Source organism: Australozyma saopauloensis, chromosome 1 (assembly GCF_035610405.1).
Source record: "Australozyma saopauloensis chromosome 1, complete sequence".
Taxonomy (NCBI): domain Eukaryota; kingdom Fungi; phylum Ascomycota; class Pichiomycetes; order Serinales; family Metschnikowiaceae; genus Australozyma; species Australozyma saopauloensis.
In genome coordinates, this window is record NC_086131.1 from 1,819,841 (window position 1) to 1,845,414 (window position 25,574).

The 25,574-nt window shown below is 44.0% G+C and overlaps 8 protein-coding genes across 8 annotated transcripts; 5 read left to right on the forward strand and 3 right to left on the reverse strand.

Annotated features, from left to right (window-relative positions):
• Positions 1 to 1,499: 1,499 nt before the first annotated feature.
• On the reverse strand, positions 1,500 to 2,882 carry PUMCH_000816 (uncharacterized protein; the record flags this gene model as incomplete). The annotated part of the gene is made up of 1 exon (XM_063019891.1): positions 1,500 to 2,882. The coding sequence occupies one exon, from the start codon at positions 2,880 to 2,882 to the stop codon at positions 1,500 to 1,502; it is 1,383 nt and encodes a 460-aa protein (XP_062875961.1).
• Positions 2,883 to 5,602: 2,720 nt separating this feature from the next.
• Positions 5,603 to 7,273, forward strand: PUMCH_000817 (uncharacterized protein; the record flags this gene model as incomplete). Its single annotated transcript, XM_063019892.1, has 1 exon — positions 5,603 to 7,273. One exon carries the CDS (start codon positions 5,603 to 5,605, stop codon positions 7,271 to 7,273), a length of 1,671 nt encoding a protein of 556 aa, XP_062875962.1.
• Positions 7,274 to 7,364: 91 nt separating this feature from the next.
• PUMCH_000818 (uncharacterized protein) lies at positions 7,365 to 9,056 on the reverse strand (the record flags this gene model as incomplete). Its single annotated transcript, XM_063019893.1, has 1 exon — positions 7,365 to 9,056. The coding sequence occupies one exon, from the start codon at positions 9,054 to 9,056 to the stop codon at positions 7,365 to 7,367; it is 1,692 nt and encodes a 563-aa protein (XP_062875963.1).
• A 2,119-nt stretch (positions 9,057 to 11,175) lies between these two features.
• Positions 11,176 to 12,366, forward strand: PUMCH_000819 (uncharacterized protein; the record flags this gene model as incomplete). The annotated part of the gene is made up of 1 exon (XM_063019894.1): positions 11,176 to 12,366. The coding sequence occupies one exon, from the start codon at positions 11,176 to 11,178 to the stop codon at positions 12,364 to 12,366; it is 1,191 nt and encodes a 396-aa protein (XP_062875964.1).
• Positions 12,367 to 13,652: 1,286 nt separating this feature from the next.
• On the reverse strand, positions 13,653 to 16,613 carry PUMCH_000820 (uncharacterized protein; the record flags this gene model as incomplete). The annotated part of the gene is made up of 1 exon (XM_063019895.1): positions 13,653 to 16,613. One exon carries the CDS (start codon positions 16,611 to 16,613, stop codon positions 13,653 to 13,655), a length of 2,961 nt encoding a protein of 986 aa, XP_062875965.1.
• A 1,941-nt stretch (positions 16,614 to 18,554) lies between these two features.
• Positions 18,555 to 20,186, forward strand: PUMCH_000821 (uncharacterized protein; the record flags this gene model as incomplete). Its single annotated transcript, XM_063019896.1, has 1 exon — positions 18,555 to 20,186. One exon carries the CDS (start codon positions 18,555 to 18,557, stop codon positions 20,184 to 20,186), a length of 1,632 nt encoding a protein of 543 aa, XP_062875966.1.
• A 362-nt stretch (positions 20,187 to 20,548) lies between these two features.
• PUMCH_000822 (uncharacterized protein) lies at positions 20,549 to 21,691 on the forward strand (the record flags this gene model as incomplete). The annotated part of the gene is made up of 1 exon (XM_063019897.1): positions 20,549 to 21,691. The coding sequence occupies one exon, from the start codon at positions 20,549 to 20,551 to the stop codon at positions 21,689 to 21,691; it is 1,143 nt and encodes a 380-aa protein (XP_062875967.1).
• A 747-nt stretch (positions 21,692 to 22,438) lies between these two features.
• Positions 22,439 to 25,189, forward strand: PUMCH_000823 (uncharacterized protein; the record flags this gene model as incomplete). The annotated part of the gene is made up of 1 exon (XM_063019898.1): positions 22,439 to 25,189. One exon carries the CDS (start codon positions 22,439 to 22,441, stop codon positions 25,187 to 25,189), a length of 2,751 nt encoding a protein of 916 aa, XP_062875968.1.
• Positions 25,190 to 25,574: the final 385 nt, after the last annotated feature.

Sequence of the window (25,574 nt, forward strand, 5' to 3'; positions counted from 1 at the left end):
CTCCGGTACTTCAGGCACTTCAGGTACTCCGTTTTCTCCAGGTTCCGGCTCTTACTTTAGACCGTCTTCCCTTTGGACCGTCTTCTGTTCCCGCCCGCCTTCTCGCCCTGCTGAATCAAACATCGCCACATTTCCAATGGCTGCAGCTCGTTATGGCATTGGTGTGATCTACTTCAGCTCGGTTGCTAGTGAGGCCACTTCGAGACCAACCGCCTCTACCTTACCAGCGCTGGTTCCAAGGCACTGTCTCTCCTCAAAAGTGCCTTTAGCTTTTTGCTCTTTCTGCTCTTTAGACAAATAACGGACTAATATGATTCACCTTTATAAACTTTTCAACGCATGTATACATTAACTTTCTGATACATTAGATACAAACTAGCAGTCGGATATAGATAATCATTGTTCCTGTAATCGATATGACATGCCACTTCTTGAGCCGGAATCTTCGCGTTGTAATCTACATGAAGTATTCTTGAGACATATCGTGATTTTGACGGTAGGGTATATATTGTTTGCAATTAGTAACAATGATCTTCAAGGTCAACAATTGTTGTACGTTAATAGGTGTATTTCTCATGTAGACATACCATGAACAAGCAGAAAACAAAATCTTCCGATTTCCACTGAGAAAAGAATGGAAGAGAAGCTTCCCGTTCATCAAATGGTATTTCGAAGGACAAGGTTTTCCGAAGATCAAATCCCCTGACAGTGATGAGAGAGTGTTTCAGAATATTTCAACTACAATACATCATCGTCAGCAAAAGATTTGCTTTCAGTGATTGAATAATGAGAAAATGCTTTCGTCAGCTGTGTTGTTGCGTGTGTAGGTAAAGAGCGTCGATCAATTTTACAATATTTAAACACCAGATTTATCCTCCAAATTTAGAGCCACGATTAAAAAACAATGAAATTCATCAATTTAGCGTTCATTATCTCTCTTGTATCCAGTTTAGCTATTCAGTTTCCTGCTTCAGGATTGAAGATACGTGAAATTGACTTCAAGAACGTAGAGAGTCTGGAATTTCCAAGTTCAAGTATTGATACCCCAATCCCGAATCGCTATTTCGAAAGCGTTCGATTATTGCTTGACAAGACAAGAAAGTTTCAAAGATTTTTCAGGGGGTCGGGAGTTGACATCGGTGCATACTATTGCGGCAAATCAGAAGACGAAATTAAGAGGCAAAGAATTAATGAAATGCAACACACAACTTTGGAAAATTTCAAAGGGTATTTGGAGCTGTGTGGCTATGATGTGAAGTTTTTGTACTGTCCTCCTGTCGAGAAAAGAGAGAATTCAGACGACAAGTCCACTAAGCGGTACTTCTTTGGTCTTACAAGATCAAACTGGAAATATTTGACTCAATTAGCCAAAAAAGCCGAAAAGAAAGATCACGGGGGAAGCAATCAGAGCTGAGCTGGTTTATTTACTTACTGTACGTACCTTCAAAATTATATGATTGACATACAAGAAACTGTCGTACCAGTAGCTTCAAAGAAATTTATACAAACAAGAGCTTATTGGCTTCATCCACTATTTCCTTCTCTCCCGGTGCAACAGAGGTTGCGTTAAATGGGTGAAGTCCAAAAGCTTGCAAAGCTTCTTTTCCTCCCTCGTCTTCAACATCATTTGGACTTGCCCGGCCAACATGCGTTGTTTCAGCTTCTCCAAAAGGAAAACCAGGGAAGTCAGGTGGTGCTAAACCTTTTATAAACAGCTCTCTCTGAAGCCATGCGTACTTCAAATTAATATCACACAATGGCAGAGCAGGAATATAAAATACAGAAGAGTCCCATTTGCCCTCATGCACTGGATCTACAGAGTGGATACAGTCACAATGCCAATAAACCATGTCTCCGGGTTCAACTGTAGGAATTGGAGTCATTAAAGAATCAAGTTGCAATTCTGGGTGCAACTCGTTGGAAAATTCTTGACTTGTTCCAGGAAATGCACCGGGAAAGTCGGGATCTAATTTGAAGGAGTCATTGCTATCGAAAAAAGGTCTCAAAATCCAATACGCTGTGACCTCCTTAATTAAGGGTGCAAATAAAATAGTTCCTTCCTTGGGAGCTATTTCTGAGAGCGCCAACCATCCTTGGAACGACCGGAAAACATTGGAAGTTCCGCTGCTATCGTACTTTGTCATATCCACATTTAGTCTATGAGTAGCATCGTATGGGTCAAATGCTTCCCAATTTCCTTCAAAGATCGGTTGATAGCATTTGCTGTATTCAGGGTCCTCCCATCTTTCCAAAGAGCCACTATCTGCGTGTGGACCAAGAGAAAACAAGTTATCCCCTGGTTCACGAATCCTCATTCTGTCGGCGTACATTACATTCTGATTCAATGACACCCTAGCTGTAGCATCAGCATGCCACATCTGGTTCATGAACAATTGAGTTTTGCGCACGTTCGCATTGGACCGGGCCTTGACTTGAGCTTTGGACCAGTAGAGTTCATACACCACCTTTTTATCACTGGGGAAGCCCTTTGTCTGTGGATTTCTTGCGATGTAGGACTTCACATCCTCTTTCAATGCTATAGCATCAGCACGAGACATAGTGTTTTTAATGACAACGCAGCCCCTTTTTAAGATTTCATCATGCTGTTCCTGAGTGATATTGTCCAAGTTGGAGAATTGGATTGTGGGTATGATGGCGTTTCCCTTCTCTTTGATTTCGTCAATGCCAGCAGAAAGCGCCTTTTTGAGTCTCACCCAAGACTCTTGGAGAGCCACGGGATCTTTGACCAACGATTTTTTGATTTCGGTATAGATTTTATCCAAATTGGGATTACTTTTCGTAAAAGATCCGAATGCAGAGGAAATGTCTCCGGCGGCCCTGGCTTTGGCAGCGCTGACGTCGCATGTGGTCATCTTCGCCATTGAAAGAATTGAAGTAGTCATTTATATTTAGTGCAGTTTAGTCTGATGTACTAAGTCTTTGAAGGGAATGGGAGGTTTATATATGTGATGGTTTTGCGGGGCAGTGCCGGATCAATTTCCAGATTAGGAACCCTTGCCGAAAAGGTCTTGGAGGAATATTGCAACAGAAAAAGAAATGTCCGAACTTCGCAAATACTTCCGTTTTTGAAGAAATCTCAAACTGAGAAGCGGAAACTTAATTGGATACCGCACTCTACAAGAACTTGCTTTATGTTGGCTTCGGTTCGGTTCACACAAATAGCCGCCCCGCGCATTAAATCCGGGGTAGAATCACTCTAATGAGTTATCTTGCACATAGTCAACTGTTGCAATTTGTGACTACTTCTAGATGAGTCTTATACGATATTTGAATAACCTTTTTATAGTCATTCGTTCGGAGATTTCGAAACCTATGCTTCTGTGTAAAAACCTAGTTTTTGAATTACTCTTGTGTGATGGTTGGTGCTAAATGAGTGATGGTACTTCATGCTTATATTTTGAGTATTATCAGTGCAATACTTAGACATTCAAGAGGAAAATTTTGATAGAAATACAATTGTGGCAGTGGTGGATAAGAGAATAGCATGCGTGACCGGTGTAATTTAGGATTTGTTTCGTAGGACGTCAAAGCACGTTAATCAGGAAATCGAGAAAGGACTGGAAACATTATGAATAAATTCAATTAAAAGATGTGGATTTTAATATACATAAAGTTCATAGAAGAACTCAAAACTTTGTGTTGACTGGAGCCGAGAGGAATGGGATATTCAAACTCGCTTGTCAAAAAGCAAACGGCTCAAAAGGAAGATTTCAATCCAAAAGACGGCACCGGAATTTCGACCACAAGCGATAGATTTCCAGTGACAGCCGGGATTCCCGAGTCCGTTCCAACGGTTCCTATCACAGCTTCTCGGATGCTGGATCGGTCCATCGAAACTGTAGGAGCTAGAGAGCATAAATGAGGGTCTTTTATGAGTAGATGTGTGGCACTATCTTGAGTTTGTAGAGTAGGTCTGAGCCGGAATTGACGAGGCACAAAAGGACGACTTGCAACTGAAGTAGACACACTCATCAATGCCAGATCAACTATGGTACTGTCGCTCTCTTGGAACGTCAGATGCGCCCGTGGTTGAGCTTGGTGCGAAATTTGTTGCACGTTTTGCTTAGGCGATGGTAGAGCTAGGATGTTACCTAGTGCAATATTCTCCAGGACAAAGAGTTGTTGATTCTCGGCCTTGAAGCACTCATAAACATCGTACACGCTCAGAAGACTTAGATTTGACGAGACTCGTGACAAACTTTCGTCACTATTAATACTCTGGGTATCCAGTGCTGAATCAGGAGCCGGGCCATGGAAGGGTTGTTGGAAGTCCAGGACTCTATTCAAAGCCCAAAGGCGTGAAACCACGCGATCGAGAAAATAGATTCTGTCCTTTAGTTTTTCTCTGAATTTCATGACGTAGCTAAAGAATTAGTAGCGAGGGATCACAAACTGCAAGGCCCATATATGCTTTGAACAGAACATAGAATAGCGGAACAAAATTAAGACTCGGAGAACATTCTGAAAAAACGAGGGATACGGAACCAAATACAAGACAAGAACAAAATTAAAAAAAAAGAAAGAAATCCACGGCAAACCGTCTCTTTTTGAAAACTTCTGCCTCAGGATGTTTCTCACTGCTAATCTAGCACAAACGCCAGTGCTCTAAAACTAGAATTCCAGTTTCAAATTCGACCCAGGCCGGAATTCCGATAGAAATTCTAAAGGAAACGACCTCTGCTGCAGATCAAATTCTTTATCACAACATTGTTCTATGTCATCATCCAGCAACACCAAAGCTTCTATGGGTGCAAATGTGCCACAAACAAACTTGCGATTCTGGCAACAGCAACAAGCAAAACCTAGCCACGCCTAAAAACTTAGTGGCGCATGCCCAAACTATCAGCCAAAAAAAAAATACCAGCAAAAAAAAAAATGAATCCCATCGCTTGCAGACAAGCAAAAGAAGCGTCCATGTACGAGGGCACATAGGCAATGCATTGCTATCGCCCCAGACGCGGAATTTGAACGAGCTGGCGACAAAAAACAGGAATTTGAATAAGAAAAGCTCACAAAATTATACCCACAATCTCCAGCTTCCAGACACTCGCTTTGGATTATTTTCATTCCTCCTGTTCCTCCGCTCAACTCCGTCACTATGGATTTCTCTCCTGTTTCCCGATGCTCTACATGCAGGCCGTGCATCTTCTCACCTGACATCATAGCAAGATTTACCATTCTCCACGAACATCGATAATTTCGCCATCACTAGATATATAGCGCCACATTGCCCGTCATTATTTGAACAGAAAAGCGGCGAATTGTCCATACTAGCCACACCCTACTATTTTGTGAGAATACCGTTCCTGTTGGACATCTATTGAACAACACTGCGGATACCAAAACGTCAGCCACTATTGTGATTAGAACATAGAACGTCAAAAAAAACCGAATAGATTCGAATTGATTCCGGTCTCATTTTCTTGATTTGTACGAACTCATTTCAATTTCCTCCCCGTATTCGAGCCTATTTCTCCCGTTCATTCATTCCATTTGAACTACCCCGTATTCCCTGTTCATTAAAAAAATACTTCGGACCATCCGTCTTCTCTGCTTCCAGAGACCGAATTCTTTTGCCATCATGACCAAGAAACAAAAAATGCACTCGCTTGCGAGTTTCCGCAGCGAGAAGTATCCGGAGGAGATCGATACCAAACGGGCCGCAGAAATCTACAAAAAGGATGAGAATAAGCCGTTCAACATTCTCCTACAGAAGGACGAAGAAACACGCACGAAGCGTGATGCCGTGAAGCCTCGCAAGGCCGTAGCACATTGGCTTGTTCGTGACTTCCGACTCAAAGATAACTTCGGGTTATCCAGAGCATATGGTAAAAGTTCTGAGCATAATCTTCCGTTGGTTTGTTTCTGGGTCAATTGTCCCGAACAGCGTGAGGCGCATGGAGACAGTCCCTTCAAACATTACTATCGTATGTTGAGTTTGCAGAAACTCCAGGAGAAGCTCGAGAAGCTCAATATCTCCATCGTGACCATCGATGCACCTAAACGTAAAGACATAGTGCCACTGGTGTTGAAGTTTTTGAAGAAATATGACATCGCACACTTATACTCGAATTTGGAGTATGAGGTAGATGAACTACGTATCGCCATCAAACTCCTAGAGGAATCCGTGGAGCAGGATATTGCCTTCTATCCATGTCATGACCTGTGCATCGTCCAACCTGGTGAACTTAAAACGAAGAGCCTGGGTACCCAGTATGCCGTGTTCACGCCGTGGTATAGGGCATGGGTGGCATACGTCAACGACATGCGTTCTCAAAAGAAGACTCTAGTGTACCCTACTCCTCAAAAGGTCGAAAACCTGATAGACCTTGATGAAAAGGCATACTTCCCCGAAGGAGATGTCGACAAGAAAAGGTTCCACAAGTATCACAAGCTAATAGGTGAAGAAGGCGCTGATGAGGCTTTGAAGCAGTACATCATGTCCACGAAAATAAAGTACTACGATGAGACTCGTGACTCTCTTGATGACGATACAGTGTCGCATTTGAGTGTTCACATCTCGTCTGGTACAATTTCTACTCGTACTATTCTTGAGGAATTATTTGCTGCCAATAAATTATCAAAGGCCAACAAGGCTGAAGCTCCAGGTATAGCCGAGTGGGTACGCCAGGTCTCCTGGAGAGATTTCTATAAACATATCATGTGCAACTGGCCTTACATATGCATGCACAAGCCTTTCCACCTAGAGCTTTCTCATATCGAGTGGGAGTATGACAGGCACATTTTCCTCTCTTGGTGCGAAGGTAAGACAGGCTTTCCTATCGTCGATGCATGTATGAGAAGTCTTAACGAGATTGGGTACATGAACAACAGGGGTAGATTAATAGTGGCCTCATTTTTCGCTAAGGATCTTCTTATAGACTGGAGAAATGGTGAGCGCTACTTCATGCTGCGTTTGATCGACGGTGATTTTGCTTCAAACAATGGAGGATGGGGTTTCGCTGCCAGCACAGGCGTCGACCCACAACCATATTTCAGAATCTTTAACCCATACACCCAGTCCGAGAGATTCGATCCCGAAGGCAACTTCATCAGAAAATGGGTACCTGAGTTGAAGGATGTAAAGGGCAAGCAAATCCATGACCCATATCTGCACCCAGACTCTTCGGCAGTTGCAGAGCAAAACAATTATCCAAAGCCTATCGTTGACCATAAAAAGTGTCGCGAGAGAGCGTTGGAAAGATATAAGGCCGCAATGGCAGAGGGAAAGGAGCTCTTAAAAGAAATTTGAGGGCTCTCACGGAGAATGGAACTAGTTTAGCTTTATGAAATCTCGCCAATGTTAAAATCAATTCTGTGTACTTTTATATGGATCTATAATTTCAATATTTGTGGGTAAGGTTATCGTAGTGGTCTAGGTATATGGCATCCTTGGTTATAACTTTGTTAGGAAAGCGACAATCAAAAAGCAAAGATTGCGATTTGAAATCAAAACGGACATATTCCAACCGCTTCGCAACTTCTTTGTAACGATTAGCATGATCCATGTATATCTGTTCGCCTGTTTCTACGATCTTGCTACCGAACGTGCTGGGACACGAGAAGAATTCCTGGGACACGAGACAAACAGAGTTGTAAACTTCGTACATAGCACCATTGGTGCAACTATTACAAGAACTGAAGGAACTGAAAGACTGCTGATCAGTGACAGCGAGTCGAAGAATGGTGGCAGACTCACAAGGCAATGACTCAAACAAAACCAGAAGCTGTTCCTGAACAATCGGAATGGCGAGAATTCGCAACTTTGTAAAATTTGATAATGATACAAGGGACCGAATGTGCACCGGTTGACTGAACACTGAACACAGGGGACCGTTTGGCATCTCCGAGAAGTCACAGAACAACTCAAGCCGTTCCAAAGAAGCTGAATGTTTCTGAAGTTTATTGATGAATGGCGTCAAATCCACCTTTCCATTTTGGCGGTAAAGATGCATTCTCATAGACAATTCTTCTAAGGCATGGATCTGCGCAATTGAACCGAAGATGCTGGAATCTTCGCAGTAGTTGTTCTTCACATCATAAACCAACAGCTTCAAGTTTGCGAGATAGGATACAATTTTCTTGAAAAATGTGTTCGTTGGCAGCGTCCGTCTTATGACACGATGAGAAGTTTGGTGTTCCAGGTCTACCATCTCAACGCAATTATATATAGCGAAGCTTTTAAGGAGTGTAAGATTGATGGAGTTGGATAAAAGCTCTGCATCCATCGCAGAGATCGATATGTCAGCGAGTGTGAGCTCTTCTAATTGTAGAGCAAAAGAAGGTTTAGGCAGAAATAAGGCAGAAACATACGACAAACCCTTATTTCCACCAGAATAAGAGTCCGATAAATTCACCACATTCGGAGAAGAAGATTTTTCCGACAAAGCGTTGTTTGGTTTGGAAGGTAGGCGAGCGATTTTTAAGGATGTCAATCGTGGACAGTGAGCAAGATGGATCCCAGCAACAACATCAGAGGTTCCGAAATTTGACACATCAAGAATTCGAATGCGCGACTCTGAGGGAACTGAAGAAAAAGAATTGAACATGAAATTACCACCAAGAACCTGGAGGCTTTCAGCACTTGGCAATAGGTTCAAAAGAGACGCATCCAAAGGAGAGTTCTCGCAGTACCATCTCAACACCACAAGGTTAACGAGCAAAGGAAAAACGGCCTGTAAAGAACAGTCAAGATCGTGTTGAGGCACGTCTGGAAATGATCCCTGGACCTCCAAACGCCGCAAGGCACTAGCATATCTTGAGTTCAAAGCTAGGTTTTTAAAGAAACGAGAGAGAGCAAAGAGCGAGCGGATCACCACGGGCGGTCTGAGATCACAACCGAAGCTCTTAGTTTTAATATCAAATTCTTCGTCAAAGACCCGCTTTGACGAGTTGATGAGAACATTCAGATAGAGATCTGGTGTTACGATTGTATGGATCGAACGGCAGGTGAAACTGAGGTTCAAAAGCGATTTTTGAGGAAGAAGACTAGCCACCTTTAACAACAATTCATCGGGAAAATCCAGCAACGACATCTGCGAGATGAGGTGTGGATCGCAACTCTGCGAACAGGGGGGTTTATATTTTGGGGAGCTTGGCTGCAAAATTCAGTGTCAAATCCGTTGTTCGGCCGGTTGCCTGCAGGTCTCACATGTGTAGGGAATCGGGGTTGAAAGACCATCGCCAGGGAGTATATTTTTCGGAATCTAATATTGCGGATGGTTTGGAGGGGACTCCAAATTGATTGGGAAGCTTTTGGATTCTCGCTTTTGTCTGTTAGTCACGGAGGTCGGGTTTGCTGACTGATACTCTTTTGAAGAGTTAACGACACTGATTGAACAAATAATTGGACATTTTTCATTTTGGAGAAAATAGTAAAATTGATTAGTTAGGAATGGCGGGCATGCGAAAACGGCAGACTTCGAGATAGTCGGTGGAATCACACACGAGCCAAATTGACCGTCGACCAACAGTTGGCAAACTGTGCAGTGTAACACGTCAAAAATTTTACCAACAGGTTAGTAGATCTCCACAAACAATGCTCTAAGAATGTGTACAGCCTCAGACAGTATCCTAACTGCATGTGATCTCATATCTGAGAACTCGATTGAAGCCTCGCCTTGCCTTATCTATCCAAATAAAGACACAAGATCGCCCTGCAGCTCGAAGTGTAAAATCAAAACTCATGTCAACCAAGAGGATCCATAAAGCTCTGTTGGACGGAAAACCTAACGATTGACGTCACCAGCTACAGGTGAAACACCGCATATGATGACCCCAAATCCAGGACTTTCGCCGGGAATTCGACTTTGGGCGCCAAAGTGCATTCGGCAAGATAAATTGGAGCCGTCAACCTAGTGGCCCACTATCACCGCATTCCTCAAAGGAGCTGTAGTTAATTTTTGCTAGAGAGCCTCAAGCAAGCAATAGAAACCATAGAAAATTCGCCAGTATCCATAGCCAAAAGTTCACACAAAAATCAAAATTCCATTGTCCTGTCCCTTCGTTGCGTAGGTCTCGTGGAGCGCTGTTCCTAACCATCCGACAGCATAGTTTAAATGGCAATCTGGCCAATCAGGATAGAGAAAATGTTTCCAAAAATCAAGATGCAAACTTCCAGGATACTCAAACATTTATTTTCGACCCTAATCCCAGAAATGCCCTCGTTTTCCATTCATCTTTATCTTGTTGCATTTAAGCAACCGGCATTAGCGTATAGCACTTGTACCGGTCAGGATGGCATCCTGCAGTGCCGCCTACTGCCTACAGGCCGTGGTCCGAGCCTATTAACATGCACATTACATGATGGAGGCGTGCCGAGCCCAAAATACCGGCGCATCTGCAGGTGCTGCCAATTGGGTATGGTAGGTGATAGTGCTGTGGAGGAATTGGGCCGCATAAACACACCAATTCTGCTGGGAGAGATTGACAGGGAAATGCTGCAAGTAGGGCAAGAGAGCTCATACACCAACGCATGAAAATTTCTTCAATAAATCCGTACATCTCGCCATCTGCCCGCTAAAAATCAAAATCCCCTGGCTTCCTGGATTTCCGGCAGTCGTATCGGGAGGGGTCCTACCTGCAGGACCCGCACCGCCGTCCTTCAGTTCACACCTCTTTCCCTCTTTCAGATCCCAAGAGTTGTGGCCCTTTTCACAGCAGAAACGACGTTTGCAACCTCGCCGGAGAAGTGTTTTTTTATACCTTTTTAGCTGGTACTGCAGATAAGACCTACCGTCGACACCAGTACCTCCCTCCGCCCCCAAGTCTCCACCCTATCACCCACGCCCTTGATTTCCCATCTGACACTACGTCTGGAGGATTCACATTGCAAGCCAGTGCTTGGGAATTTTTTGACTTTGAAGTGTATCGCTGCTCCAAAAACCGTCGGACTGCAGACGACCTTTCCAGCTCCTAACTTTGGGTGACTTTCTGAGTGACTTGAATCAGTAGACATACGAGCCATTTCCGACCTGGAATCCGGATATTTCGCTTCTATACTATTCCAGGCGGACCACCAAGCTTTGGAGATTCGCAATTTTTTCTTTGCTTGATTTGCTTTCTGGTTGCCTGCTTGTGACGTAGTAATTCCCCTAGTACTAGAAGCTTAGTAAGACAAAACTGCAAGAAACGAACGAGCATTCCTGTCTCTACATGAACATGTTTAATACCAGCATCTTTGATAACGCTGCCGCGCAGGACTCGGGCGCTGGCGGAGATGGTTTCCTTAATGCTCCGCAACCCATAGACATCGCCTATCAGCGACAAGCATCCATCTTCAACAACCTGCGTTTTCGCAGAGAATCCATTGCCCACTCGCAGGGTATGGGCGGAGTGCTGTGGGGCTCTGTCACCATTGGCCTGTGGTTGAAGGATGAGGTGATGATGCAACATAGCACTGGCCACAATGGAGGCCATCATCTGAACCTCATAAATCCGCGGCGCGGGTCGCTCCGTTTGGGCAGCACGGCCCAGGCGCTGCATAATAACATGCTGATGCTGCCTCCTAATACCACTAGTTACCTTCCTCGGTTGGAAGCAGACTACTGTAAAGACTACTCGTGCTGTGGACAGCTTCTTCCGACGCTACACGATTTGCTTCGACACTATGAGGAAGCGCACATTTCCACGTCGCCTCCAGCACATGAGACGAATTCTCACATGCTCGAGGCTCACCGCTCGCGCAACAACATGAACAATATCCACAATGTGATGGAGACAGTCTCTACCAATGACGTCTTCCTCAACAACCACGCCCACCAACAGCAGCCTATGGGCGGCACTTTGCATCTACCTCCAGCGCATTTCAACATCCAACAGCAGACCATCTCTCAAACGTCCATGACGCAAACCATCCTGCCCAGCCTGACTCTTGCGGGCGGAGCACATGGTGCGGATGGCGATGCACAGGCAGTGTCCATGAGCAGGCCTGGCGGTGGTGCTAGTAACTCGCTGATGGCTCTGAATAGACAGCTGGCCCTCAACAGGGCCAAGGCCGATCAAGGTAACGTTAATGATCAGGATAGAATGTACATCGATGACCCTGCACGTCACTTATACGTGGAGAATGAGGAGTACAAGCCTTTCAAGTGTCCAGTCATCGGTTGTGAGAAGACATACAAGAACCAGAATGGCTTGAAATATCATAGATTGCATGGACACCAGAATCAGACATTAAAGGAGAACGACGACGGAACGTTCTCCATCATAGACCCCGAGTCAAACACCCCGTACCTCGATGGCGCGGGCATGGAGAAGGACAAGCCTTACAGGTGTGAGGTTTGTGGTAAGCGGTACAAGAATTTGAATGGTTTGAAGTACCATAGAGGTCACACCACTCACTGAGCACACTAGTTGTAAGATCAGTCTCTCATTGGGCATTGCTCCGTGGTTGCTTCAATCATTGATTATGCCTCTCATTTCTTGTTCGCTTTTTTTGTATCGTTTTTTCATTTTTATACTCTAACAGACCTTTGGGAACGTATCTGTAGGCTGATTAAGCCACCTGCAATAATCGGTTCAGGCCATTGATGAATTGTCTTTGTTCTAGAACTCCTATTTTTTTGTTTTATTTTGACACTATTCTTTTTTCAACACAATTTCTATTCTGCATGAGATAATTACCCCAGCTTCTCTTATCGTACCTAGGCAAATCTCTCAATTGACGAGCAGTATTGATTTCAAAAGGGTTCATCAGCCCATAGTGAAGCTTCTCTGATAAAGCTTTCAATACCACGTCTTTTCCGGGCTTAATTGGCCTCTCCCACGCCGAAGCTCAGCTTTCTACTTAGAATGAAGCTCATTCCAACGGGTTTGGTAATTAAATTGCCACTTTTCTTCACACGGCAGGCCTTGTATGGAGTAATCATCTTCACGGCAATCTTTTTTGTTCTCCTTCCGGCGTCAACTTTGACGTACTTCAGTTTTTACAAAAACATAATTCCTACAGAACGTGTTGGCGTGCCCACCAAATTTATGGGTGTTGCTGGGACGCTGGAAACCCAAAGTCAAATTAGCTTTGATCTGGTGTTGCCATTTCTCCGCCAGAATCAGGATCTAGAGTTCTCGGTTAGACTCAACCTACATGCTATTTGCAAGGTAGAGAAGCTGTTCCAAGTTTTGCGATATCAGTTGAATTTTGATAGTGGGAATTCTTTCAGTGACGAGATTTTGGTCAATTGCGACTCTAGATACATCTATGTGGCTAAGAACAATTGGATTCCTTATAATCTTCGATACTGGACTCCCCCAATTCTAGTTGATATCCTTAAATTAGTCACGATAGACGAGAAAATCGTCACTCTTCCCGGCAGAGATCTTATTCTGTTAATTCAGAATCGTTCTGATGACTCTGCCTTAGTCTTTGAGGATACTCGTGTTGTGCTACTAGACTCCAAAAAACTGTCTCTAGATTTCGTGATAGAATGGGATGGAATTCGCTACTATCTTGTCAAGTACTACTGGACAAGCTTAATTCTAGGTGCTGGCTGTATCTGGGTGATGAGTTCGTGGTTCTGTATTCTTACAGCAATAGCCACGCTGGTTTACTTTGCACCAGAGCAGACAGTCAAAGTCAAAAAAGAATAATGCATTGAAAATATCTGGTAATAAATGAACTAAATCGGGTGAGCTTACATCGCATTCAAGAGCTTCAGCTCGATGAAGTTGTCAATAGGCATGAACGGAACTAATCTTTTAAAATAGTCCTCTTCGTTGTAGTCGTCTAGCATGCCTGAAATTTCTGTACTTTGAGCGAGATTTGAGGCTTGCTCCAATTCAACAGAGCGTACCAAAAAAGTGTCGAACTCGTCCACTACTCTGTTCCATTCGTTAAGCGAGCGGCCCATTGCCAACAAACTTTCAGAGCTCGTTGCTTCGATGGACAAATCGTACCCTGACAGCAAGTCTTCGTCATCATACGAGGTTGATTCTGTGCAATCATATGCTTCCTTCGTTATTTGAAACTTGTGGAATCTATTTGAGGAAGGGACAATCGAGATACTCGGAATCCTGGCCTCTACCGGCATTGTTCTCAACGAAGCACCTTGACAGATTCTACTTCCGAAGAACTTTGATCCGGGCCTGTAGTTAGCTGTCAGCATCTGGTCCATTTTACGCTGCATCAACTCCTTGTCAAGAACTATTTCGAATTTGTTGTCAGGACGAATAATGTCTGGAGTATGCTTTACTAACTCTGGAGGATGCTTGTTCATACTTGTTTGCGAAGAAAGTGTGGAAGCGGATGAGCTGCCCAAATAGCTCGATATAGTGCTCGAGGTCTCTGAGTCTGAGGTCGCTGGCGAGTCAGCACTGTCGTTCCAGGATTGTTGAGATGACTTCGCAGTGGAGCACGAGGAACTGTTCATTCTGAACGAGCCAGAAAGAAACGAATTAAACGACTTTGATTTACGTCCACTGGCAATGGAGTTTTGTGGGCCGCCACCGATGCTGGGAGGCGCTATTGATAAGATGCTATCATCAGAGTCGTCGGCAGATAAAAGCTTGAAGAATTTCCCGAAGGAACTAATGATCGAATGGTTTCCTGATGACTTGTGACTTCTTCCGCCTTTTGAATCGCTTATACTTGGATTTGACAACAGATTACAAGTGTAAACTGCTTCGTCTAATATCTCATACGGGTGGGATTTTCGCAAGTCACTAAACTTGTTTGTGTTTGTGACAGATGCCAATGAGGGTATGTTATCGGAAGAGGACTTGAATGGATTTACAGGAACTATCCCCATCTTCCGATTCACCATTGGCAGGTCAGCAGAGAAATCAAGATGCTGGAACCCTTCTGGCAGATTGCTAGACTTTACCGTGGTGTTGACGAATGCGTGAATCGCATCTACCTTGGCTTTTATTCTTCGTGTTGTCAGGATAGACAACGAGCTATCAAAGTTATTGAATCCAACAATTCTCCAAGATATTAAACGCATGTAGTATGAGCGAACCAATGGATTCCAATGGGTGAAGTAAAACAGCCAGGTGTCATTTGAAGAGAGCCAACGTGCGAAATTCTCCTTGTAACTCTCACTGAAGTTAGTAAGCCACTCGGTAGAATTGCTCTCTGATTCATATCCACGGCTGTTTGGGAGTTGACTAGGAATTATTCTCCAGACGTTAAAGAGAAATGCAAATCCCATGATCATACTCTGAATAAGATCCGTATGGCTCAAAGTTAAATAAGTGCATCCAAGCCAGAACTCCCAGTCAATGTCCGAGGCATCGGAGACATAGTTTGAGTACTCGCAAATCAAATTCAAAATCGTAGCGCTACGACCAAAATCATAAACGCTAGTTGAGACAGCTAAGTTCCTCAAAATATTGTCAAAGCACCGAACAATCTCCGGAGAAAAAATCACTTCTGAGTAGCCGATGTCACGCACAGTCTTGAATAACTTGATCAAAGGCGCATAATTGATGTCCATTGGTTTGAGAACAGTCGTGCCAGAGAAGGTGCCGGTGTTAGAAGTATTGGGAGCAGACTTTGTAGCAGATAGTTTTTTGATAGAGCCACTTGAGGCCGTGTCAAGCAGAATTCTGCTGACACAGATGCTAAAGATTTGATAGAAACTTGCCATGATGACATGAATACCAGGGAAAGCTTCCAAAGGGATGCCAAGATCGTTTTCAACAAAAGTGGCCGAAACATTGACATAATGACGGAAAAAAGAATTGAGCATATCGCTATCGCAGGAGCTCCAACATCGGACCCACGGACCATTGGGGTCACAGATGCCTCGGACTGGATGCTTGGGCGGCGGAAGACAGTTGAAGACCTTTTTCTTATAGGAATCGAGGCCAGGAAAGCCTCTATAGTCAACCAACCCACTCAAATGAGAGGGGAATGCAAATCGAGCAGATTTGATGGCTCCCTCGGAGAGAGGAGGCATCTTGTTGAGATACGACTCTATGGAGGCCTGCTTGACATTGAGCAAGAAAAGAAGCGCATTTGCAAAGCCAGGGATGAAGAAAAATGCATAGGCAAAGATCTTGCCGACGAATGCACTCATGGATACAGGTATCACCTTCAAGGTGGAGATTTTGTTTACCGCGTATTCAAGAGTCTCACACAAACAACTCGTATACGTGAGCATGGCTTCTGGGCCAGCCAGAAACCACTCACGGCGACACAAGATGCGTGAGATACATTCTAAGTAGGCGTTACGATCGGTGGCAGAGACCTGCTGAGCTGGATTCGGAGCCGAGAGGGCCGAGAGAAGCAGCCGCCACCAGCGGCCCAAGATGGTGATGGATACACTCACGAAGCTGGAATATATGGAGGGACTACCATCGAAAATGGCCTCTAATGGCGGCAGCAGGCGCAAAAAGGGAAGCACCACCGTGCGGAGCATATTTGTCTTCATGATGCCGTTCAGTTTCAGAGTGAACTTGCCGAGAGCAAATTCTAGGCGTTTAAATTGTTTAAGGAGAGACTTGACCAAACGTTCGTGCTCGAGAGCATCTGTTTCTTCATTGTTGTAGGATGGCATAGCAGACGGCGGTGGTGACCGGGGAGGCGATGGAACCAGAGCCAAATAAAACCTACCCAGCGATGACTGCGGCTTTATTGTAGACACCTTGGACATAGTTTCTGCTGCAAGTATACGATAACGAGTGATGCATCAATTGTGAACAGACCAAGGAACGACAGACACAGCAGCAAGACACGCAAATAAAACACCACGAGCGAACCTTGAAAATGAAAAACGACGGAAACACAAACGGATTAACTAGCTCCGAGAAACACTGGACTCTTGTGGGTGCACTCTATATTGATATTGGCATAAACAGAGGAAAGAACAACGTGGGGGGAAAGAAATGTCCACACCAAAGAAGGAAAGTCTGAGCAGAAACCACTAGCCGTTGACTTCAAATGCAAGTGAGACACAACGACGATTCTCGAAGAATTGGTAGACAGAAGGCCGATGTCCTTAGAGTAGGAACACAATAGATAAGCGAGGATTCGAATAGAATAGTAGAGGGGGGAAAGTGTATGAACTACTGTGAGTAGCGGCAGATTTTCTAGGTGGTTTCAGTTAAGAATAGAACGGAAAGAGTAAAAATGTAATACACAAAACCCGAGAAGCACTGGCCAGAGTAAAAGAATTTAGGGTTCGGTAGTTCCTACAAGCACCGCAAGAATTAGTGCCGAAAGCTTCCACAGGACCCAGACCAAAAGTCGATGTACGAAGGGCTAAATGTGCGCCATATTGGGAATAGGTTGCCTGGCGACCGAATCGGGCAATGGGAGATATTTTCTGCTGGCGATGGAATTGGACGGTGGAATGTGTGACTTTTAGTTAGCTGGCGGTCAAGATGCTCAATTGACGGAACGATAGCAAATTCAGACAACAATTACGCTTTTTTTAGATGAGTATGTTGAATGTAGAGAGTCGAGAGAGAGATGCGGTCCTGTATGTGTGATAGCCGCTGGTGCATGAAGATGAGACAATTTCGAAGAGGGTTTCAGGAGATCACATAGAAGGTCTGTTTTGATGGAGATGACTTATGAAAATGTAAAGGATGGTTTGGCTGGTGCTGGGGTGTGTTGGTTTGTGTTGAATATTCGTTAGAGCTCGATTTAGTGTTGAATTTCTTCAGTTATGGATTCCACATAAAGGTCACTAGGTAGATAGTCCCAGTTAATGAATTCTACTCATGTAGTTCTGGGTAAATCGACTCATTAAAAATGGTGTCGTATTCGAAACTTGAGTTATTCAGTTTGAAGAGGATGAATGGAGAGCTACTACATGTTCCTGCTGGTTTTTATTCTGGAGTGACTCGGGGGAGAGAGGGGGAGAAATCTGATCGTTTACGATCCAGTTTTAAGCGAGACTACCGAATAATTAAGTATGAAACTCAATTAGGCTCAGAGAAGGACGCAGTGCGTCCAGTTTTGACAAGGTTTCTCGTGCTAGCATCTGCCTGTGTGTCTCCCTGCTACAACAACTTCGCCTATGTTATACACAAATCTCACTGCGGTTGTGTCTCATTCCAAGTACCTGGTTTGCGTTGGAAGAATTCCCAGGTGTCTACTGCCGAGCTCTTCAACTCTTCAACTATACCCCTGTCGGTGCTTGGTCTGGGAGTCCTTGCATTACATTTGACGACATCAACCCACAAGGATCAAGACTATTGATACTATAGAACTGTCAAATATGTTTTCTCCTTTGCTTCCTCGACCTATTGTTTGTGGCCTCTACTTGTTTCTCACCTAGACATAATAGTCCAAGACACAAGCGTGGAAAAAAAGTGAAAAATCTATCACCACAATGATTCCATGGTCTGGAATGCCAATCCAGAGATAAATTAAGTTTCTGTCATTTTTTTATTCACCCTTATTGTAGTCCATGTGCAGTCCCAATCGTAAAAAGTCACAAGACCGCAGCCCTCCCCAGTGTCCACTCTGCTAACCCAAGTGGATACTCAAACACCAACAAACAAGCGGACACACATCATTCGCCTATAATTTAGCGGTTTTGAGCAAAAGCGGTCTTTATATACAGTGCGAGCCTCTTTTATACACCATGCTGAGCGCAGATATCACCCCGTCTTCCCACAGGGTATCTAGATCTAGGTCGAAAACAAGAACATCCACTGCTGCCAACTCGCGGTCCGCTTCTTCGTCGCGTAGACCTTCTTTCAGTGGATCCAGAAGATCTTTGTCCAGCTCGCTGTTGAGCAGATTGAACATCAATCCGTCAGTGGAATTTTCAGGTGAAAAACCAATCAACAGTATCAATGTTCACTTAGACAATTCTTTGCCCCGAGACTTCTTCAAGCAGGAGCTTCTTGGCCTCATCAAGGCTTTGAAGATTTCAAAATGGCACAAACGCCAATTGACAGTCGACAATTTGGAGGTCAACAGAATCCTGGGTGCCTTGACTAACTCCATCTACAAGATTGAGTACAACGATCCGCTGACGCTCGTTCAACCTCCACTGTTGCTTTTGCGTGTGTATGGTAAAAACGTAGATAATCTTATTGACAGAGATCTGGAGTTAAACATTTTGATCAAGCTCTCTGCAAAAAGGATCGGTCCAAAGTTGTTAGGTATTTTCACCAATGGCCGCTTTGAACAGTTTTTGGAGGGATTTGTGACCATGTCGAAGCTAGAGATTAGAGACACGGTCATTTCGCAGATCTTGGGTCGTAGAATGAAGGACTTGCACTACCAAGTGGAGTTAGACGAGAATGAGCGTGGGTTGGAGTTTCCCGTGGCATGGTTGCAGATTTTGAAGTGGCTTCTGCTTTTTGAGAAAGACTATCTCCCCTCGTTCTCGAAAGCTCAGATCGAGGAGACTCTTTTGATGCCCTTCGAGACCTTTAGAAACTTGGTGTTCACTTATCGTGACTGGCTTTTCGGCAAGTATGATACCGAAAGACTCAGTGACAATTACAAGTTCTGTCACAATGACACCCAATACGGAAATTTGCTTTTGAAAGATCTGTTCGATCCCCTGTCCGTTATTCAGACTGACGCCGGATCATCCACCATCACTACTTCCAACAAGGGTGATAGCAACTTGGCGGTCATTGATTTTGAGTACTCAGGCCCCAACTTCCCTGCTTATGACATCGCTGACCATTTCTCAGAGTGGATGTCTGATTACCATGACTTAGATAAGCCCTACTTCATTCACGACAACAAGTACCCAACGAACCAGGAGCAACTCAACTTACTTCGTTCATATGTGGAGTACAAGTTTGAGGTATCTTCATCCAATTTCAAAACGGAGACGAAGGCTCCAGAGGATCCTACTGCCTTGATCGACTTCGAGGTCAAGAAATTGTACAATGAAATCATCTACTGGCGGTCAACGGTTCAATTTTTCTGGTTGATTTGGGGTCTCATCCAACACGAACCTGAGCAGGATCCTGCTGATGCGCTCGGCTCCACCAGTGAGTCTAGGGGTGTCTCAAGCACGTACGAGTTTTCTACTGGAATGAACAACTTGAAGATTTCTAACGAATCAGCCATCGAAGAAGATCTCATCACCTCGACAGATGATGATTTCGACTACTTGAAGTATTCACAGCAAAAGGCTGCACTCATTGTGGGTGATATGATCTCCTTTGGCCTTCTCAGCATTTCTGACGTTCCCGCCAACCACCACAACAAGATCAAATTTTTGGATACGCAAGTGTTCAAGATTTGAGCTGACAAAATTAAAAAAGAAGTCAAAAACTTCAACTGTTTTAGAGCCCTAATTTCATTTCTGCATGGCTACTTCTACACTCAGTGACAAGATTAGAAGAAACGTCTCAATTGTCACACCACAATTCTTTCAACAATAATTAAATATAGACCGGTAGTCATCTTTCTCCAAACCTTTAAACATAAAAAATTGTATTTTTCAAATATCTCAATTCCAAACAGCATTTTTCACAGTGCGGATCTATTGACCTATTGTGGAGATCGACCGCACACCTGATCTCTATCAAATCGTAAGCTTTCTTTTTCTAAACACACTCGCCTGCAAAAATAAAATACACCACCGGCAAGCAACCCTTACCGAATATGCTCTCATTCAGAACAAGAGGCTACAACGGCTATGGCGTCAAATACTCGCCCTTTTTCGACAACAAATTGGCAGTCGCTACAGCTGCAAACTACGGATTGGTCGGAAACGGCAAATTATTTATATTGGGCATTGACAATGCTGGAAATATCCACCAAGAAAACTCTTGGGAGACGCAGGACGGGCTTTTCGACGTTGCGTGGAGTGAACTTAACGAAAACCAAGTAGTGGTGGCCTCTGGAGATGGTCTGGTTAAAATGTTTGATCTCAAGGTGGGTCAATTTCCTGTAATGAACTTCAAAGAGCATCAGAGAGAGGTTTTTTCTGTGAGCTGGAATCTTGTAGATAAAGTTAATTTCGTCACACTGTCGTGGGATGGCACCATAAAGGTATGGAGTCCCAATCGTCAAGATTCATTGGTGACTTTGAGCCCAGATCATGCTGCACAGTCAAGTTCGAGTGTTGATGCTGTAGCTGCGGCTGGAGGTCGAAACCTGGCACCTCCAATGTCCCACAAGAACCAACAGCCAGGAGTCAGCACCGCCCATTGCATATACAATGCTTCGTTTTCGCCGCACTCTCCTCTGACCATCATTAGTTGTTCGGGTGCTTCGCATGTGAATGTCTGGGATATTCGTGCTCCCAAGCCGCTTCAGCTCGATTTTGTTGCCCACGGCGGTCTAGAGTGCTTGTCGTGCGACTGGAACAAATACAAACCTACAATTATTGCTACAGGTGGCACAGATAAGTCTGTACGTGTTTGGGACTTGCGAATGATTGCTCTGATTGATCTGCCTACGCCGAATTCACTTCTGCCAGCCTATCATACTAGAGGACCGACTCCGTTAAATGAATTTTTGGGCCATGACTTTGCTGTGCGGAAGGTCACATGGTCGCCACACAGCGGCAAGGAACTCATGAGCGTTTCTTACGATATGACTGCAAGGGTATGGATCGACCAGTCTGATGAGAGAGCTAGATTTCTCAACAATGCTACCAGTGGCTGCCGGGGTGTCATGAGAAACCACAGAGAGTTTGTGATTGGTTGTGATTATAGTCTTTGGGGAGATCCCGGCTGGGCTGCAACTACAGGTTGGGATGAGATGGTCTATGTGTGGGATAGCAAGAGATTGCAGCGCTAAGATTGAATCCGCTCCTATTCTGGCTGGCCATAGGAGCGCTTTTGACCACATTCAAGAAGAATTCATTAGCGGCATATCAACTCCAACTCGAAGTTTGAGGAACAGCGCAATCTACAACAATTCTACACTTGGCGAGTCTCATATAGCATTCAACACTGTATGATTTTACAGATTTTCTACATTATTCCGGCAAAAGGCCCCTCTCCATCATATCGATGTCTAGAGGTAACTGCATCCATCGGATTCAAGGGGATATTGTCCTGCTTGTATGTGTCTTTCCTGACCCTGAAACAGACTACAAATTTGGTCTTCCCCTATATGTAGATCTAGGACATGCCATGACTAGACAAACTTGCATATTAATGACATTTAACAACTTGATACACTACTGAGTGATGTCACATAATGTTAACGACCCTTTTGTAAGAATCCATGCTTGACCCATAGACACGATCAGACATGTTTCATTTGATGAACCTAAAAACAGGAGACGTTTAGAATAAAAACATTTCATTCCCAGTGAAGGTTTGATTCTCCTGGTTTGTTGACCTGATGAGGCCATGGCCTAATCGGGAAGGGTAATTGACCCCTTTGTTATGACATCGTCCCAAAAGGGAAATCGGATAACGCAGGGCAAATATTATGAATTGTGCAAACGGAGAAGAGATGCCATACATATCCAGTCACATTTCCTCTTGGCCCGGGGATTCTCTGTGAATTGTGTTTTCGTTGCTTCTCTGATCGTGAATGTCGGAAACGTCTTCACAAAAATTAGCCTCAAATGGGCTGCAAGCTGACTTGCATTTGGTGATCTTATCACTTCCATACTCATTTCTCATCGAGTCAACCCAATGGATCTATGAGACGAACACTGGACTCTGGCAGGGCCAATTTGAATGGTCCAAGGCGTTGGTACCATATGCGGTGCTCAGCAGACATCAAATGGATAGCATCAGGATCATTGACAACATTGGTGTCCTTCGAGACACTGTGTCAACTTTGAACTACAACGGTGTCAGTGAGACAAACCACATCAAGCTCATTGAGCCTCAACTCAACAATCAACTCATCACAGTGAGTATTAGCGGAAACGAGAACTTCATCAATAACTGCAGGTCGGAGATTTTGAGGAGCTACGACCATGTGAACTACAAGAAGATTGCCTTGAGCGACGCAAGCTTCAGAGCTATTGGTCCCAATTTCATGCTGACATTAAATTGCATTGCTGCCAGATACGAAGTAGAGATCGTAATTGGACCCTATGACACTGACTTCAAAAGCAGTGCAAAGCCTTGCAGATCCAACTACATCTACATTCTTGGTAGCACAGAGAAATTGTGCTTTGCTGAGACAGACGTCCGAGTATTGGTCGACACAATCCTTGCTGGTTTCTTCGTAGACAAGATTTCAATTCCCCTCTCAATGGTACCTACACTTGGTGGAGTCAACATGGCCAATTTCGCTGAATTGACCAGAGAATCTAATGTCAATGTGTATCTTCCATATATGATTCCTTCATTGAAAGCACAGACCTTATTGAAAAGCAAGGAAGATATGGCTATTTGGTTCTCGTCGAAGCAAATATCCGAAGTGATCTTGGGCAAGAAAATTCTTTGCGACTTGCGCAATGGTGTTGACCCGAGACACAACAGTAGTGTCAGATTGTACACTCAAGAGATTCGTATATCTAAGGAGAAGATGGATCTCTTGTCGCTATACTTCCGACCCGAGATATTGGCGATAATGTTCAAACACGGAACTTTCATTCAGGTTCCCGAACTAGGAGAGCTTCAGGACGATATTGCTGTGATCCAAGGGTCAAACATTGACGCGGTCGAAGACACTGTGCTGGATTTCGCTGCCCTATGCACCAAACTCTACACCCTCGAATTATCGTTTCTGCAAATTTCTTCTTTCCCTGCTGATTTGGAGTATTTCTTGATAAGTCTTGTAAGTCTTAAGAGAAATTGTATCTTATCATTCAATGGAAATGGATTGCGTTTCGTCGGTGGCCAAGCAGAAATCCACTCCTTGATTAACGAACTCACAGCTGACATAAATCGCAATTCTCTTTTTGCTCGGCTAATAATGGGGACAGACTTCAGAGTGCTGCTTTCAATGGAACTTGCAAATGACCAAAAAGATTTCATAAGCGGCAAGAAAAATGGTAAGATCATCAAGATTTTGAATCAAGTTAATCAGATCCCCTCTGTGTTGTTCGAGCCTCACAGTGCTCTCAATTTTATCATTCGACTGAGCATCTTCCACAGTGCCAATGAAGAGAAGTCAGCATCCTTCAAATTCAATTTGTTGTCTCAAACTGTCAAGCTTTTGGAGCTAGAGCTTCCCGCTGAGCGTAAATTTAACATTCCAGAGGTGTTCCATAAGAGCATAATTGGAAACGGAGGACAAGTGATTCAGTCTATCATGAAAAAGTACAATGTCTTCATTAAATTTGTCAGCTTCACGCAAGACAATAAAAAATCAGATGGTCTTAAGACCGACCGCGGAAAAAACCTTTATTCGCTTCAAAGAGGCGAGAATGTTATTATCAAGTGTCCCATGAAGAATCAAAGCAATATCGAGAGAGCAAAGTGCGAGATTGATACTTTGGTTGAACAATGCTGCCAAAATAACGTCATGACTACGTATGGAACTTCTGTGGTCTATAACACGGTCCAATTCAAACTACTCAGGAGTCATTACCAGTTGCTTATAAGAAGCAAGGACTATGATCTTAGCTTCATCAACAACTTAGAGAAAGAGCATGGTACTTATGTTGCGTTCCCGAAGTCCATTGAAGCTTTCAAAGGAGAAGCTAGTCTCTCTGTTATGATTAAAGGTAATGATCTGAAAGCCCGTTTGTGCGCGCATGATCTCCAAAGGCTCTTGCCTCACACGAAGGACTTCATTGTGGAGTACAATCCTAAAGTATTCAATGATTTAATCAATGAAAACAACCATGAGTTCAGAAGCAATATCATCATTCCTTTCCGGATTATTCTCGATTCAGAAATCGTAATTAGCCGGGAAGCAAACGATATGATGAGGCCATGTCATAAATTAGGATTGAGCTCCTATTCTCGAGCAAATCTTGAGAATGGTTCTCTCCAACTCTCACAATATCTTACCAGTTGCGGACTCTCGTTGGTGGAGACTATCGATGTAAGCTTCAATCCTATTCTCTCCATTGAGGAATGTACCTCTCCAAGAAAGCACTCATACTCGCACAAATCGTCGTCGAGAAATCTGTCGCCAGAAAAGTCGCACGGGAAGCCCCGCTATTCACCCAACTTCAGTTCTTCAAACCGCAGGGACGAACTTAACCTCGTTCCAGTGCCCTTCGATACATCGCCAAGGAAACATCTCGGTCGCAAATCGAGCACTCCACCGCTTCAGCCTATTACGAATCAACCATTATTCAATACCTCTGCAAAGCCGCATGCTATGGTCCCAATGCACGGGCTTCCGTACGTGACCAATGCCTCTAGGTTCTAACTTTTTAACGAGCACTTTTACATAAACAATTCTGAATTCTAACGTACCCTATATTCTATGTAAGTATGATTATAGACTACACATTAATTACCTCGTTACCTCGTCACTTTATTACCCTAGTACACCAATGCACTAAAATACCAATAAACTAATACATTGATACCAATCATAAAGACAATTCTTTACTATAGGAAGATTTATTCTATAAATACTCAGGGTTGCTTCGTTATCTCCGGGCAAAACACTGTTAACGTATACTCTAGGTGTTATCGGCACGGAGCTATCGGGCGTATGTTTAGTTCCGCTTCCGCAAGGTACCGCCACTTTGCATCCCCCTGAATGAAGCCACATAACCGATATCACCAAAAAAAATCACATAGTCTAA